Consider the following 12,046-nt stretch of genomic DNA (forward strand, 5'->3'; position numbering starts at 1 on the left):
CTGTCCAGCGTGTGTCGGTCGATATTCGACTGTGGGGCCGTCCTGAGCAAGTCCGCCGCTACCTTCACCTCACGTTCCTGCACGCGATTCCCAGCCGGGATAGCCTGGCTCTTTTTCCCCCTCCCTCTCTCCGCCCATGCGCGCTGAAGATTACTGTAACATTCACACTTTCCTTCTGTAAAGTACCGTTTCTGACGACCTGTATCTGTGGCAGTGTCAGGCACAAGTGCGTAAATCGGGTCAGTGTAATCTGCCCACCAGTTTACTGTGTTCGTAAAAAAAAGATGGAACTTGCATTTATATAGCGCCTTTCACGACCCAAGGACGTCCCAAAGCACTTTACAGCCACCGAAAGTTCATCTATTTCTGTGCAGGTCTCAGTGATGGAATTTGTATCAGCTGTTGTCTGTCTCGGGCTCCCCCTGCTCACTGTTGAAGGACCGAGAGGAGTAAGTGAGAAATTATTTTCATTTTCTTGTGAATTTTTGTACTGAATGTTGGTGCTAGAAAATGGATCATTTTTTTCATTTCAAGAACCCAGGTTAGATACAGAGTAAAGCTCCCTCTAGACTGTCCCATCAAACACTCCCAGGGCAGGTACAGCACGGGTTCGATACAGAGTAAAGCTCCCTCTGGACTGTCCCATCAAACACTCCCAGGGCAGGTACAGCACGGGTTAGATACAGAGTAAAGCTCCCTCTACACTGTCCCGTCAAACACTCCCAGGGCAGGTACAGCACGGGTTAGATACAGAGTAAAACTCCCTCTACACTGTCCCATCAAACACTCCCCGGGCAGGTACAGCACGGGTTAGATACAGAGTAAAGCTCCCTCTACACTGTCCCGTCAAACACTCCCAGGGCAGGTACAGCACGGGTTAGATACAGAGTAAAGCTCCCTCTACACTGTCCCATCAAACACTCCCAGGGCAGGTACAGCATGGGTTAGATACAGAGTAAAGCTCCCTCTACACTGTCCCGTCAAACACTCCCAGGGCAGGTACAGCACGGGTTCGATACAGAGTAAAGCTCCCTCTACACTGTCCCGTCAAACACTCCCAGGGCAGGTACAGCACGGGTTAGATACAGAGTAAAGCTCCCTCTGGACTGTCCCATCAAACACTCCCAGGGCAGGTACAGCACAGGTTTTGATACAGAGTAAAGCTCCCTCTACACTGTCCCATCAAACACTCCCAGGGCAGGTACAGCATGGGTTAGATACAGAGTAAAGCTCCCTCTACACTGTCCCATCAAACACTCCCAGGGCAGGTACAGCATGGGTTAGATACAGAGTAAAGCTCCCTCTACACTGTCCCATCAAACACTCCCAGGGCAGGTACAGCATGGGTTAGATACAGAGTAAAGCTCCCTCTACACTGCCCATCAAACACTCCCAGGGCAGGTACAGCACGGGTTAGATACAGAGTAAAGCTCCCTCTGCACTGTCCCGTCAAACACTCCCAGGGCAGGTGCAGCACGGGTTAGCTACAGAGTAAAGCTCCCTCTACACTGTCCCATCAAACACTCCCAGGGCAGGTACAGCACGGGTTAGATACAGAGTAAAGCTCCCTCTGCACTGTCCCATCAAACACTCCCAGGGCAGGTAGAGCACGGGTTAGATACAGAGTAAAGCACCTTCTGTACTGCCACAGTATATTCTCCTACATCCATGTGACAGATCTGTTTTTCACAACAGCCGTCACCATGGCTGTCTCAGATTGCTGGTTTAGTGCCACATTCGGACAGTTTTGAGCGAGGGGTCCCGATCGGGCAGGGCGGGAGTTGTGACTGTTCAAACTCCTTTCAAAGTGGGACCATTACAAGCAGCAGATTCGGGAAACTTCCATCCTGTCGGCCTGCACTTGATGTGACGTGAGGTGAAAGGTCAGCGGTCACCAGAAGGGGTCCAGTTTGATCGCTGACCCCCGCTGAGCTTCACATCGAGAATACTGTGCGCAGTTTTGGTCTCCTTGTCTCAGAAAGGACATAATTGCTTTCGAGGCGGTTCAGAGAAGGTTCACTCGACTGATTCCTGGGATGAGGGGGTTATCTTATGAGGAAAGGTTGGACAAGTTGGGCCTGTATACACTGGAGTTTAGAAGAATGAGAGGTGATCTTATTGAGACGTAAAAGATCCTGAGGGGACTAGAAGGGGTCGATGCTGAGAGGATGTTTCCCCTTGTGGGAGAGACTAGAACTAGGGGGCCACAGTTTAAAAATCAGGGGTCTCCCATTTAAGACGAAGATGAGGAGAAATGTTTTATTTCAGAGGGTCGTGAGTCTGTGGAACTCCTTTCCCCAGAGGGCGGTGGAGGCAGGGTCATTGAATATTTTTAAGGCTGAGTTAGTTAGATTCCTGATTAACAAGGGAGTCAAAGGTTATAGTAGGCAGACGGGAAAGTACGGTTGAGGTCACAATCAGAACAGCCATGATCTTATCAAACGGCAGAGCAGGCTCGAGGGGCCGAATGGCCTACTCCTGCTCTTAGTTTGTATGTTCGTCCAGCTCTGGGGCTGTTTGTGGGGGGGGGGGAGATGGGGCCGGAGGTGGAATATTCCTCCTCGATCTCCGTGCTCCCCGGGCCTGGGTGGGAGAACCAACCACGGGCTCGATTAGTGCATTGGCCTCCAGCAAGTACACACAAGACTATTGGGTGAGGTCGGGGAGGGCTATTGGGACTGTACCCCACCACGAGTCGGAGACTGCAGGGTCGGAGTGGGGCGGGAAGTGTGGGGGGGTGGGGTCCTGGAGTTGAGTACTTGCTGAGGTGCTGCCCCTGTTCTGGGTCCTGGTCACTTGGATCGTTGAAGCTGGCACTGCCACCGTTTTCAGCTGTGGGCTGCCACCCTGTACCCAGGCTGTGTGCCAGTCCGAGCCCAGGCCCGCTGTTCGTCTCGAACAACAACTTGCATTTATATAGCGCCTTTAACGTAGTAAAACGCCCCAAGGCGCTTCACAGGAGCGATTATCAGACAAAAATTGACACTGAGCCAAATAAGGAGATATTAGGACAGGTGACCAAAAGCTTGGTCAAAGAGGTCGGTTTTAAGGAGCGTCTTAAAGGAGGAGAGAGAGGCGGAGAGGTTTAGGGAGGGAATTCCAGAGCTTAGGGCCGAGGCAGCTGAAGGCACGACCGCCAATGGTGGAGCGATTAAAATCGGGGATGCGCAAGAGGCCAGAATTGGAGGAGCGCAGAGATCTCGGAGGGTTGTGCGGCTGCAGGAGGGTTACAGAGAGAGGGAGGGGGGCGAGGGCCATGGAGGGATTTGAACACAAGGATGAGAATTTTAAAATCGAGGCGTTCCCGGTCCGGGGGCCAATGTAGGTCAGCGAGCACAGGGGGTGATGGGAGAACGGGACTTGGTGCGAGTTCGGATACGGGGCAGCAGAGCTTTGGATGATTTCTCCAGGATCTGAAGAGCTCTGTCCTGTGTTCCCCTGCAGCCTGTTCTCAGGAGGAGCGCTGTGTTTAAGGGAATTGGGGGAGTGTCGGAGGAGCACCCTCCAATTTGTTACTGTGACGTTAAAATGCTCCGATCTTTGTCCCCGCTCCCGACTCCTCAGGACGTTGATGATCCCTTACTGGATATGAAGACCCCGGTCCTGTTTGTGATCGGGCAGAACTCAGTGCAGTGCAGCACCGACGCCATGGAGGATTTCCGGGAGACGCTTCGAGCCGAGAACAGCATGGTGATAGTCGGAGGCGCAGACGACAACCTCAGGTACTCGGCACAGCTCGACGCCTGATCCTTTCACCCCCTTCCCTGTCACCCGTGGCTCAGCGGGCGGCACTCTCACCCCTGAGTCAGAAGGTCGTGGCTTCGAGTCCCCACTCCAGAGACTTGAGCACGTAATCCAGGCCGACACTCCCAGTGCCAGTACCGAGGGAGTGCTGCCCTGTCGGAGGTGCCGTCTTTCGGATGAGACGTTAAACCGAGGCCCTTTCAGGTGGACGTAAAAAAAAAAATCACACGGCACTACTGGAAGAAGAGCAGGGGAGTTGTGCCCGGAGTCCCGGACATTTATCCCTCAACCAGCACCTAAAACAGTTGATTGACCTGGCCATTATCTCATCGCTGTTTGTGGGATCTTGCTGTGCGCAAATTGGCTGCCGCATTTCCGACATTAAAACAGTGACTGCACTTCAAAAGTACTTCATTGGCTGTGAAGCACTTTGGGACGTCCTGAGGTCGTGAAAGGCGCTATATAAATGCAAGTCTTCCCTCCTCTCCTTGCTGGAGTCTGGTTTCGCAGGTGCTGCAGGGCTTCACTGAAGGGAGCACTTTTCATTCTGTGAGACAGACCCCAGCGGAGCTCGACACCGCTGTGATTCACACGCGGAGGGATCGCTGGATACCAGTCGGGAGCAGGCGCCTCGAGTTAATTCCTCCACCCGAACCCTGACCGATCGTCCCCTCCGCAACCCGACCCGACGCGGTACTGAGTCCCACACACTGAGCAGGAAAGGCCCAGGCTCCATCCCCGGCCTGTGCTGAGTGAGCTGATCCGACCCGACGCGGTACTGAGTCCCACACACTGAGCAGGAAAGGCCCAGGCTCCATCCCCGGCCTGTGCTGAGTGAGCTGATCCGACCCGGTGTGGTACTGAGTCCCACACACTGAGCAGGAAAGGCCCAGGCTCCATCCCCGGCTTGTGCTGAGTGAGCTGATCCGACCCGACGCGGTACTGAGTCCCACACACTGAGCAGGAAAGGCCCAGGCTCCATCCCCGGCTTGTGCTGAGTGAGCTGATCCGACCCGACGCGGTACTGAGTCCCACACACTGAGCAGGAAAGGCCCAGGCTCCATCCCCGGCCTGTGCTGAGTGAGCTGATCCGACCCGGTGTGCTACTGAGTCCCACACACTGAGCAGGAAAGGCCCAGGCTCCATCCCCGGCCTGTGCTGAGTGAGCTGATCTGACCCGGTGTGGTACTGAGTCCCACACACTGAGCAGGAAAGGCCCAGGCTCCATCCCCGGCCTGTGCTGAGTGAGCTGATCTGACCCGGTGTGGTACTGAGTCCCACACACTGAGCAGGAAAGGCCCAGGCTCCATCCCCGGCCTGTGCTGAGTGAGCTGATCTGACCCGGTGTGGTACTGAGTCCCACACACTGAGCAGGAAAGGCCCAGGCTCCATCCCCGGCCTGTGCTGAGTGAGCTGATCTGACCCGGTGTGGTACTGAGTCCCACACACTGAGCAGGAAAGGCCCAGGCTCTGTTCCTGCAATCATGTCATCTTGGACCTGGCTGAAGAGCAGCACAGCCAGAAGCCCGGGCGCAGAGGGCGTGCACCGGGCACCAATGGTGTATACCCTACAAACAGCAGGTTCAGGCTGTGTATAAAACACTCTGTTTCTCCACTGCAGGATCAGCAAAGCAAAGAAAAAAATGGAGGGTCTGACACAGAGTATGGTGGACAGGTGTATCCAGGTACGCACGCTGGACTCAAACAGTTACACGTTCACATTCACCCCGTCGCACCCGCCCGCGGGCCCCCTCGCACCCGCCCGCGGGCCCCCTCGCACCCGCCCGCGGGCCCCCTCGCACCCGCCCGCGGGCCCCCTCGCACCCGCCCGCGGGCCCCCTCGCACCCGCCCGCGGGCCCCCTCGCACCCGCCCGCGGGCCCCCTCGCACCCGCCCGCGGGCCCCCTCGCACCCGCCCGCGGGCCCCCTCGCACCCGTGTGTATTCTCATTTTCATTTGATTACAAGCACACACTTCATGCACTTGCTCTCATCACTCACATCCTTGCTCGCACACCGTGCAGGCACACCCACACACTCTTTCTCCTCTTCCTCCCTCCCCCTCCGCCTCCGCCTCCCCCCCTTGCGTCCCTCCGCCTCCGCCTCCCCCACCGGCGCCCCTCCGCCTCCCCCCCGGCGCCCCTCCGCCTCCTGCGCCCCCCCGGCGCCCCTCCGCCTCCTGCGCCCCTCCGCCTCCTGCGCCTCCCCCCCGGCGCCCCTCCGCCTCCTGCGCCCCCCCCCCCGGCGCCCCTCCGCCTCCTGCGCCCCCCCGGCGCCCCTCCGCCTCCTGCGCCCCCCCGGCGCCCCTCCGCCTCCTGCGCCCCCCCGGCGCCCCTCCGCCTCCCCCCCCGGCGCCCCTCCGCCTCCCCCCCCGGCGCCCCTCCGCCTCCGCCTCCCCCCCGGCGCCCCTCCGCCTCCGCCTCCCCCCCGGCGCCCCTCCGCCTCCGGCGCCCCTCCGCCTCCTGCGCCCCCCCGGCGCCCCTCCGCCTCCTGCGCCCCCCCGGCGCCCCTCCGCCTCCTGCGCCCCCCCGGCGCCCCTCCGCCTCCTGCGCCCCCCCGGCGCCCCTCCGCCTCCTGCGCCCCCCCGCCTCCTGCGCCCCCCCGGCGCCCCTCCGCCTCCTGCGCCCCCCCGGCGCCCCTCCGCCTCCTGCGCCCCCCCGGCGCCCCTCCGCCTCCTGCGCCCCCCCGGCGCCCCTCCGCCTCCTGCGCCCCCCCGGCGCCCCTCCGCCTCCTGCGCCCCCCCGGCGCCCCTCCGCCTCCTGCGCCCCTCCGGCGCCCCTCCGCCTCCTGCGCCCCTCCGGCGCCCCTCCGCCTCCTGCGCCCCTCCGGCGCCCCTCCGCCTCCTGCGCCCCTCCGGCGCCCCTCCGCCTCCTGCGCCCCTCCGGCGCCCCTCCGCCTCCTGCGCCCCTCCGGCGCCCCTCCGCCTCCTGCGCCCCTCCGGCGCCCCTCCGCCTCCTGCGCCCCTCCGGCGCCCCTCCGCCTCCTGCGCCCCTCCGGCGCCCCTCCGCCTCCTGCGCCCCTCCGGCGCCCCTCCGCCTCCTGCGCCCCTCCGGCGCCCCTCCGCCTCCTGCGCCCCTCCGGCGCCCCTCCGCCTCCTGCGCCCCTCCGGCGCCCCTCCGCCTCCCCCCCGGCGCCCCTCCGCCTCCTGCGCCCCTCCGGCGCCCCTCCGCCTCTCCGGCGCCCCTCCGCCTCCTGCGCGCCTCCGCCTCCCCCCCGGCGCCCCCGGTAGCGGTGAGAAACGAGAAGTTATCGACAGTCAAGTGACCGTGTGGGACTTTGTGGATTGTTTAACTGCAGGATGAAATCGGCGATTTCCTCACTGGAGTCCTGACCAAGACTGAGACGCAGTCGGGGGCTGAAGCGAAGGACGCGGACGCCGAGAAGAGGAAGCGGTGTCGGGACGCGCGCAGGGACTTGGCCTTCGAGCTGCCCGAACGGAGCAGCCGCCCAGCGTCGCCCTTCAGCCGAGTCCCGGCCTCTCCCTCCGGCTCTGAGGTGAGTTACTGGAAGTGATTCCGCTGTAATCACGTTCACCCGTCTCCCCCTGCGCTCGCTGACCGACATTGGCTCCCAGTCCGGCAACGCCTCAGTTTAAAAACGGCAACGCCTCAGTTTAAAAATTCTCATCCTCGTTTTCAAATCCCTCCATCTCGCCCCCCCCATCCCTATCTCTGTAACCTCCTCCAGCCCTACAACCCTCCGAGATCTCCGCGCTCCTCCAATTCTGGCCTCTTGCGCATCCCCGATTTTAATCGCTCCACCATTGGCGGCCGTGCCTTCAGCTGCCTGGGCCCAAAGCTCTGGAATTCCCTCCCGAAACCTCTCCGCCTCTCTCTCTCCTTTAAGACGCTCCTTAAAACCTACCTCTTTGACGAAGCTTTTGGTCACCTGTCCTAATCTCTCCTTATGTGGCTCGGTGTCAAATTTTGTTTGATAATCGCTCCTGTGAGGCGCCTCGGGATGTTTTACTGCGTTAAAGGTGCTATATAAATGCAAATTGTTGTAGCTCAGTGGAGCCAGGCCAGGCGTTATTTTAACAGTGGGGACTGCGTGCGGCTATAACTGAGCAGCGAGGCACAGCGCTTTGCAAAGGAGGTGGGGCAGGGGGGGATTGGGGAGGGAGCAGAGATGTTTGGGTGGGACTGGAGAGAGGGCTGGACAGTGCATTGTGATGGGGAGGGCGCAACACAGGCATTGGATGGGGCCTGTCCAGTGCGGGCAGTGCTACGAGGATCGCCGTGCATTAGTTATGTGTTTGCCGGCTCCCTGGCAGCCCTGCACCGAGCAGGATGGTCTCCGGTTTGATCCCTGTGTTGGCCGAACCCAGCCCCTGCTGCAGTGGGCCCCTTTGGTCAGGGAGGGGAGCTGGCCCAGGTTTTGCCGTACACTGACTGTATCGACACATTAGTTCAAGTCCCACTCCAGAGACCCGCCCACAGAATCCAGGCCGACTCTCCCAGTGCAGCGCTGCACTGCCGGAGGTGCCGTCCCTCGGATGAGACGTTAATCCGAGGCGCCGTCCGTCCTCTCGGGACGTAAAAGATCGCACGGCCACTATTGGAAGAGTTGTCCCCGGTGTCCTGGGCCAATATTTATCCCTCAACCGACGTCACGAAAAAGCAGGCGATCTGGTCATTGTCACGTTGCTGTTTGTGGGATCTTGCTGTGCGCAAATTGTCTGCCGCGTTTCCGACATTGCAACAGCAGCTGCAGTTCAAAAGTACTTCATGGGTTTTGGGAGGTTCTGAGAGAGCGAAAGATGCTGCTAAATGCAAGGTCTTTCTATCTCGTGAGGACAGGACTGGACTCTACTCTGCTGCACCCCATACCTTCCCGGAACACTCCGTCCCGGCTCACTGGCCTGGCATGGGGGTGGGGGGGGGGGCGAATGGTGCCCACTGACCAGTCTGGCAGCCAGGAGGGCGAGGGGTGCGGGTCGGGGGGAGGAGAGGGTGGGTGTAGGGGGGGAATTGAAAGCTTCAGAGGGCCACGTTTTGTAAACCTTTTTTTTCCCCTCTTTGGCAGGGCACGTCCAGCGTGTCGAGCAGCCCCAACTCCAGCCCAAAGACCAAGAGCTCGACCCTGTCCCCCGCCCAGAAGGCCAGCCTGATCACGGCCACCGCCACGGCAGCCAGCCAGTCGCCCAGCCTGTCCGCCCAGTTCACCCACATCCTCAAGCAGCACATGCAAAGGACGGGCACCGTGCTGACCCAGAAACAAGCTCAAGGTAAACGGCTCGTCCGAAAGACCAGGCCCTTTCTCCAAATCGGGCGGTGAGATGTGGAGGAGTTCCAGGTGGAGTGTGCAGCCCTCAAACGATGTCGTTGCTGCTGTGAGCGATGGAGCTGCATCACTGAACTCCGAACCTGTCCCCAACACGGATAATGTTTCAGCAAAGCATCTCCAGACTCTCTCTCAATGTGTATCACAGTGCCCTGTATCACAGTGTGTATCCCTCCTCACAGTGCCCTGTATCACAGTGCGTGTCCCCCCTCACAGTGCCCTGTATCACAGTGCGTGTCCCTCCTCACAGTGCCCTGTATCACAGTGCGTATCCCCCCTCACAGTGCCCTGTATCACAGTGCGTGTCCCTCCTCACAGTGCCCTGTATCACAGTGCGTATCCCTCCTCACAGTGCCCTGTATCACAGTGCGTATCCCTCCTCACAGTGCCCTGTATCACAGTGCGTGTCCCTCCTCACAGTGCCCTGTATCACAGTGCGTATCCCTCCTCACAGTGCCCTGTATCACAGTGCGTGTCCCTGCTCACAGTGCCCTGTATCACAGTGCGTGTCCCTCCTCACAGTGCCCTGTATCACAGTGCGTGTCCCTGCTCACAGTGCCCTGTATCACAGTGCGTGTCCCTCCTCACAGTGCCCTGTATCACAGTGCGTGTCCCTCCTCACAGTGCCCTGTATCACAGTGCGTGTCCCTCCTCACAGTGCCCTGTATCACAGTGCGTATCCCTCCTCACAGTGCCCTGTATCACAGTGCGTGTCCCTCCTCACAGTGCCCTGTATCACAGTGCGTATCCCTCCTCACAGTGCCCTGTATCACAGTGCGTATCCCTCCTCACAGTGCCCTGTATCACAGTGCGTGTCCCTCCTCACAGTGCCCTGTATCACAGTGCGTGTCCCTCCTCACAGTGCCCTGTATCACAGTGCGTATCCCTCCTCACAGTGCCCTGTATCACAGTGCGTGTCCCTCCTCACAGTGCCCTGTATCACAGTGCGTATCCCTCCTCACAGTGCCCTGTATCACAGTGCGTGTCCCTCCTCACAGTGCCCTGTATCACAGTGTGTATCCCTCCTCACAGTGCCCTGTATCACAGTGCGTCTCCCTCCTCACAGTGCCCTGTATCACAGTGCGTATCCCTCCTCACAGTGCCCTGTATCACAGTGCGTGTCCCTCCTCACAGTGCCCTGTATCACAGTGCGTATCCCTCCTCACAGTGCCCTGTATCACAGTGCGTATCCCTCCTCTCAGTGCCCTGTATCACAGTGCGTGTCCCCCCTCACAGTGCCCTGTATCACAGTGCGTGTCCCTCCTCACAGTGCCCTGTATCACAGTGCGTATCCCTCCTCACAGTGCCCTGTATCACAGTGCGTGTCCCTCCTCACAGTGCCCTGTATCACAGTGCGTATCCCTCCTCACAGTGCCCTGTATCACAGTGCGTGTCCCTCCTCACAGTGCCCTGTATCACAGTGCGTGTCCCTCCTCACAGTGCCCTGTATCACAGTGCGTATCCCCCCTCACAGTGCCCTGCATCACAGTGTGTATCCCCCCTCACAGTGCCCTGTATCACAGTGTGTATCCCCCCTCACAGTGCCCTGTATCACAGTGCGTGTCCCTCCTCACAGTGCCCTGTATCACAGTGCGTGTCCCTCCTCACAGTGCCCTGTATCACAGTGCGTGTCCCTCCTCACAGTGCCCTGTATCACAGTGCGTGTCCCTCCTCACAGTGCCCTGTATCACAGTGCGTATCCCTCCTCACAGTGCCCTGTATCACAGTGCGTGTCCCTCCTCACAGTGCCCTGCATCACAGTGCGTGTCCCTCCTCACAGTGCCCTGTATCACAGTGCGTGTCCCTCCTCACAGTGCCCTGTATCACAGTGCGTATCCCTCCTCACAGTGCCCTGTATCACAGTGCGTGTCCCTCCTCACAGTGCCCTGTATCACAGTGCGTGTCCCTCCTCACAGTGCCCTGTATCACAGTGCGTGTCCCTCCTCACAGTGCCCTGTATCACAGTGCGTGTCCCTCCTCACAGTGCCCTGTATCACAGTGCGTGTCCCTCCTCACAGTGCCCTGTATCACAGTGCGTGTCCCTCCTCACAGTGCCCTGCATCACAGTGCGTGTCCCTCCTCACAGTGCCCTGCATCACAGTGCGTGTCCCTCCTCACAGTGCCCTGTATCACAGTGCGTGTCCCTCCTCACAGTGCCCTGTATCACAGTGCGTGTCCCTCCTAACAGTGCCCTGCATCACAGTGCGTATCCCTCCTCACAGTGCCCTGTATCACAGTGCGTGTCCCTCCTCACAGTGCCCTGTATCACAGTGCGTGTCCCTCCTCACAGTGCCCTGTATCACAGTGCGTGTCCCTCCTCACAGTGCCCTGTATCACAGTGCGTGTCCCTCCTCACAGTGCCCTGCATCAGAGTGCGTATCCCTCCTCACAGTGCCCTGTATCACAGTGCGTATCCCTCCTCACAGTGCCCTGTATCACAGTGCGTGTCCCTCCTCACAGTGCCCTGCATCAGAGTGCGTATCCCTCCTCACAGTGCCCTGTATCACAGTGCGTGTCCCTCCTCACAGTGCCCTGTATCACAGTGCGTATCCCTCCTCACAGTGCCCTGTATCACAGTGCGTGTCCCTCCTCACAGTGCCCTGCATCAGAGTGCGTATCCCTCCTCACAGTGCCCTGTATCACAGTACGTGTCCCTCCTCACAGTGCCCTGTATCACAGTGCGTGTCCCTCCTCACAGTGCCCTGTATCACAGTGCGTGTCCCTCCTCACAGTGCCCTGTATCACAGTGCGTGTCCCTCCTCACAGTGCCCTGTATCACAGTGCGTGTCCCTCCTCACAGTGCCCTGCATCAGAGTGCGTATCCCTCCTCACAGTGCCCTGTATCACAGTACGTGTCCCTCCTCACAGTGCCCTGTATCACAGTGCGTGTCCCTCCTCACAGTGCCCTGTATCACAGTGCGTGTCCCTCCTCACAGTGCCCTGTATCACAGTGCGTGTCCCTCCTCACAGTGCCCTGTATCACAGTGCGTGTCCCTCCTCACAGTGCCCTGTATCACAGT

General features: G+C 59.7%; 1 protein-coding gene across 1 annotated transcript in view; it reads left to right on the forward strand.

The window, feature by feature from the left end:
- Positions 1-354: 354 nt before the first annotated feature.
- LOC137335682 (KAT8 regulatory NSL complex subunit 3-like) overlaps positions 355-12,046 on the forward strand; it is a 94,843-nt gene continuing 83,151 nt past the window's right edge. Inside the window, 5 exon segments of the mRNA XM_068000973.1 lie at positions 355-449; positions 3,565-3,722; positions 5,366-5,429; positions 7,041-7,238; positions 8,769-8,970. Coding sequence (XP_067857074.1) covers positions 384-449; positions 3,565-3,722; positions 5,366-5,429; positions 7,041-7,238; positions 8,769-8,970 — 688 coding nt within the window. The 5' untranslated portion in view covers positions 355-383.

The sequence above is a fragment of the Heptranchias perlo genome, chromosome 20 (genome assembly GCF_035084215.1).
Source record: "Heptranchias perlo isolate sHepPer1 chromosome 20, sHepPer1.hap1, whole genome shotgun sequence".
Classification (NCBI taxonomy): Eukaryota; Metazoa; Chordata; class Chondrichthyes; order Hexanchiformes; family Hexanchidae; genus Heptranchias; species Heptranchias perlo.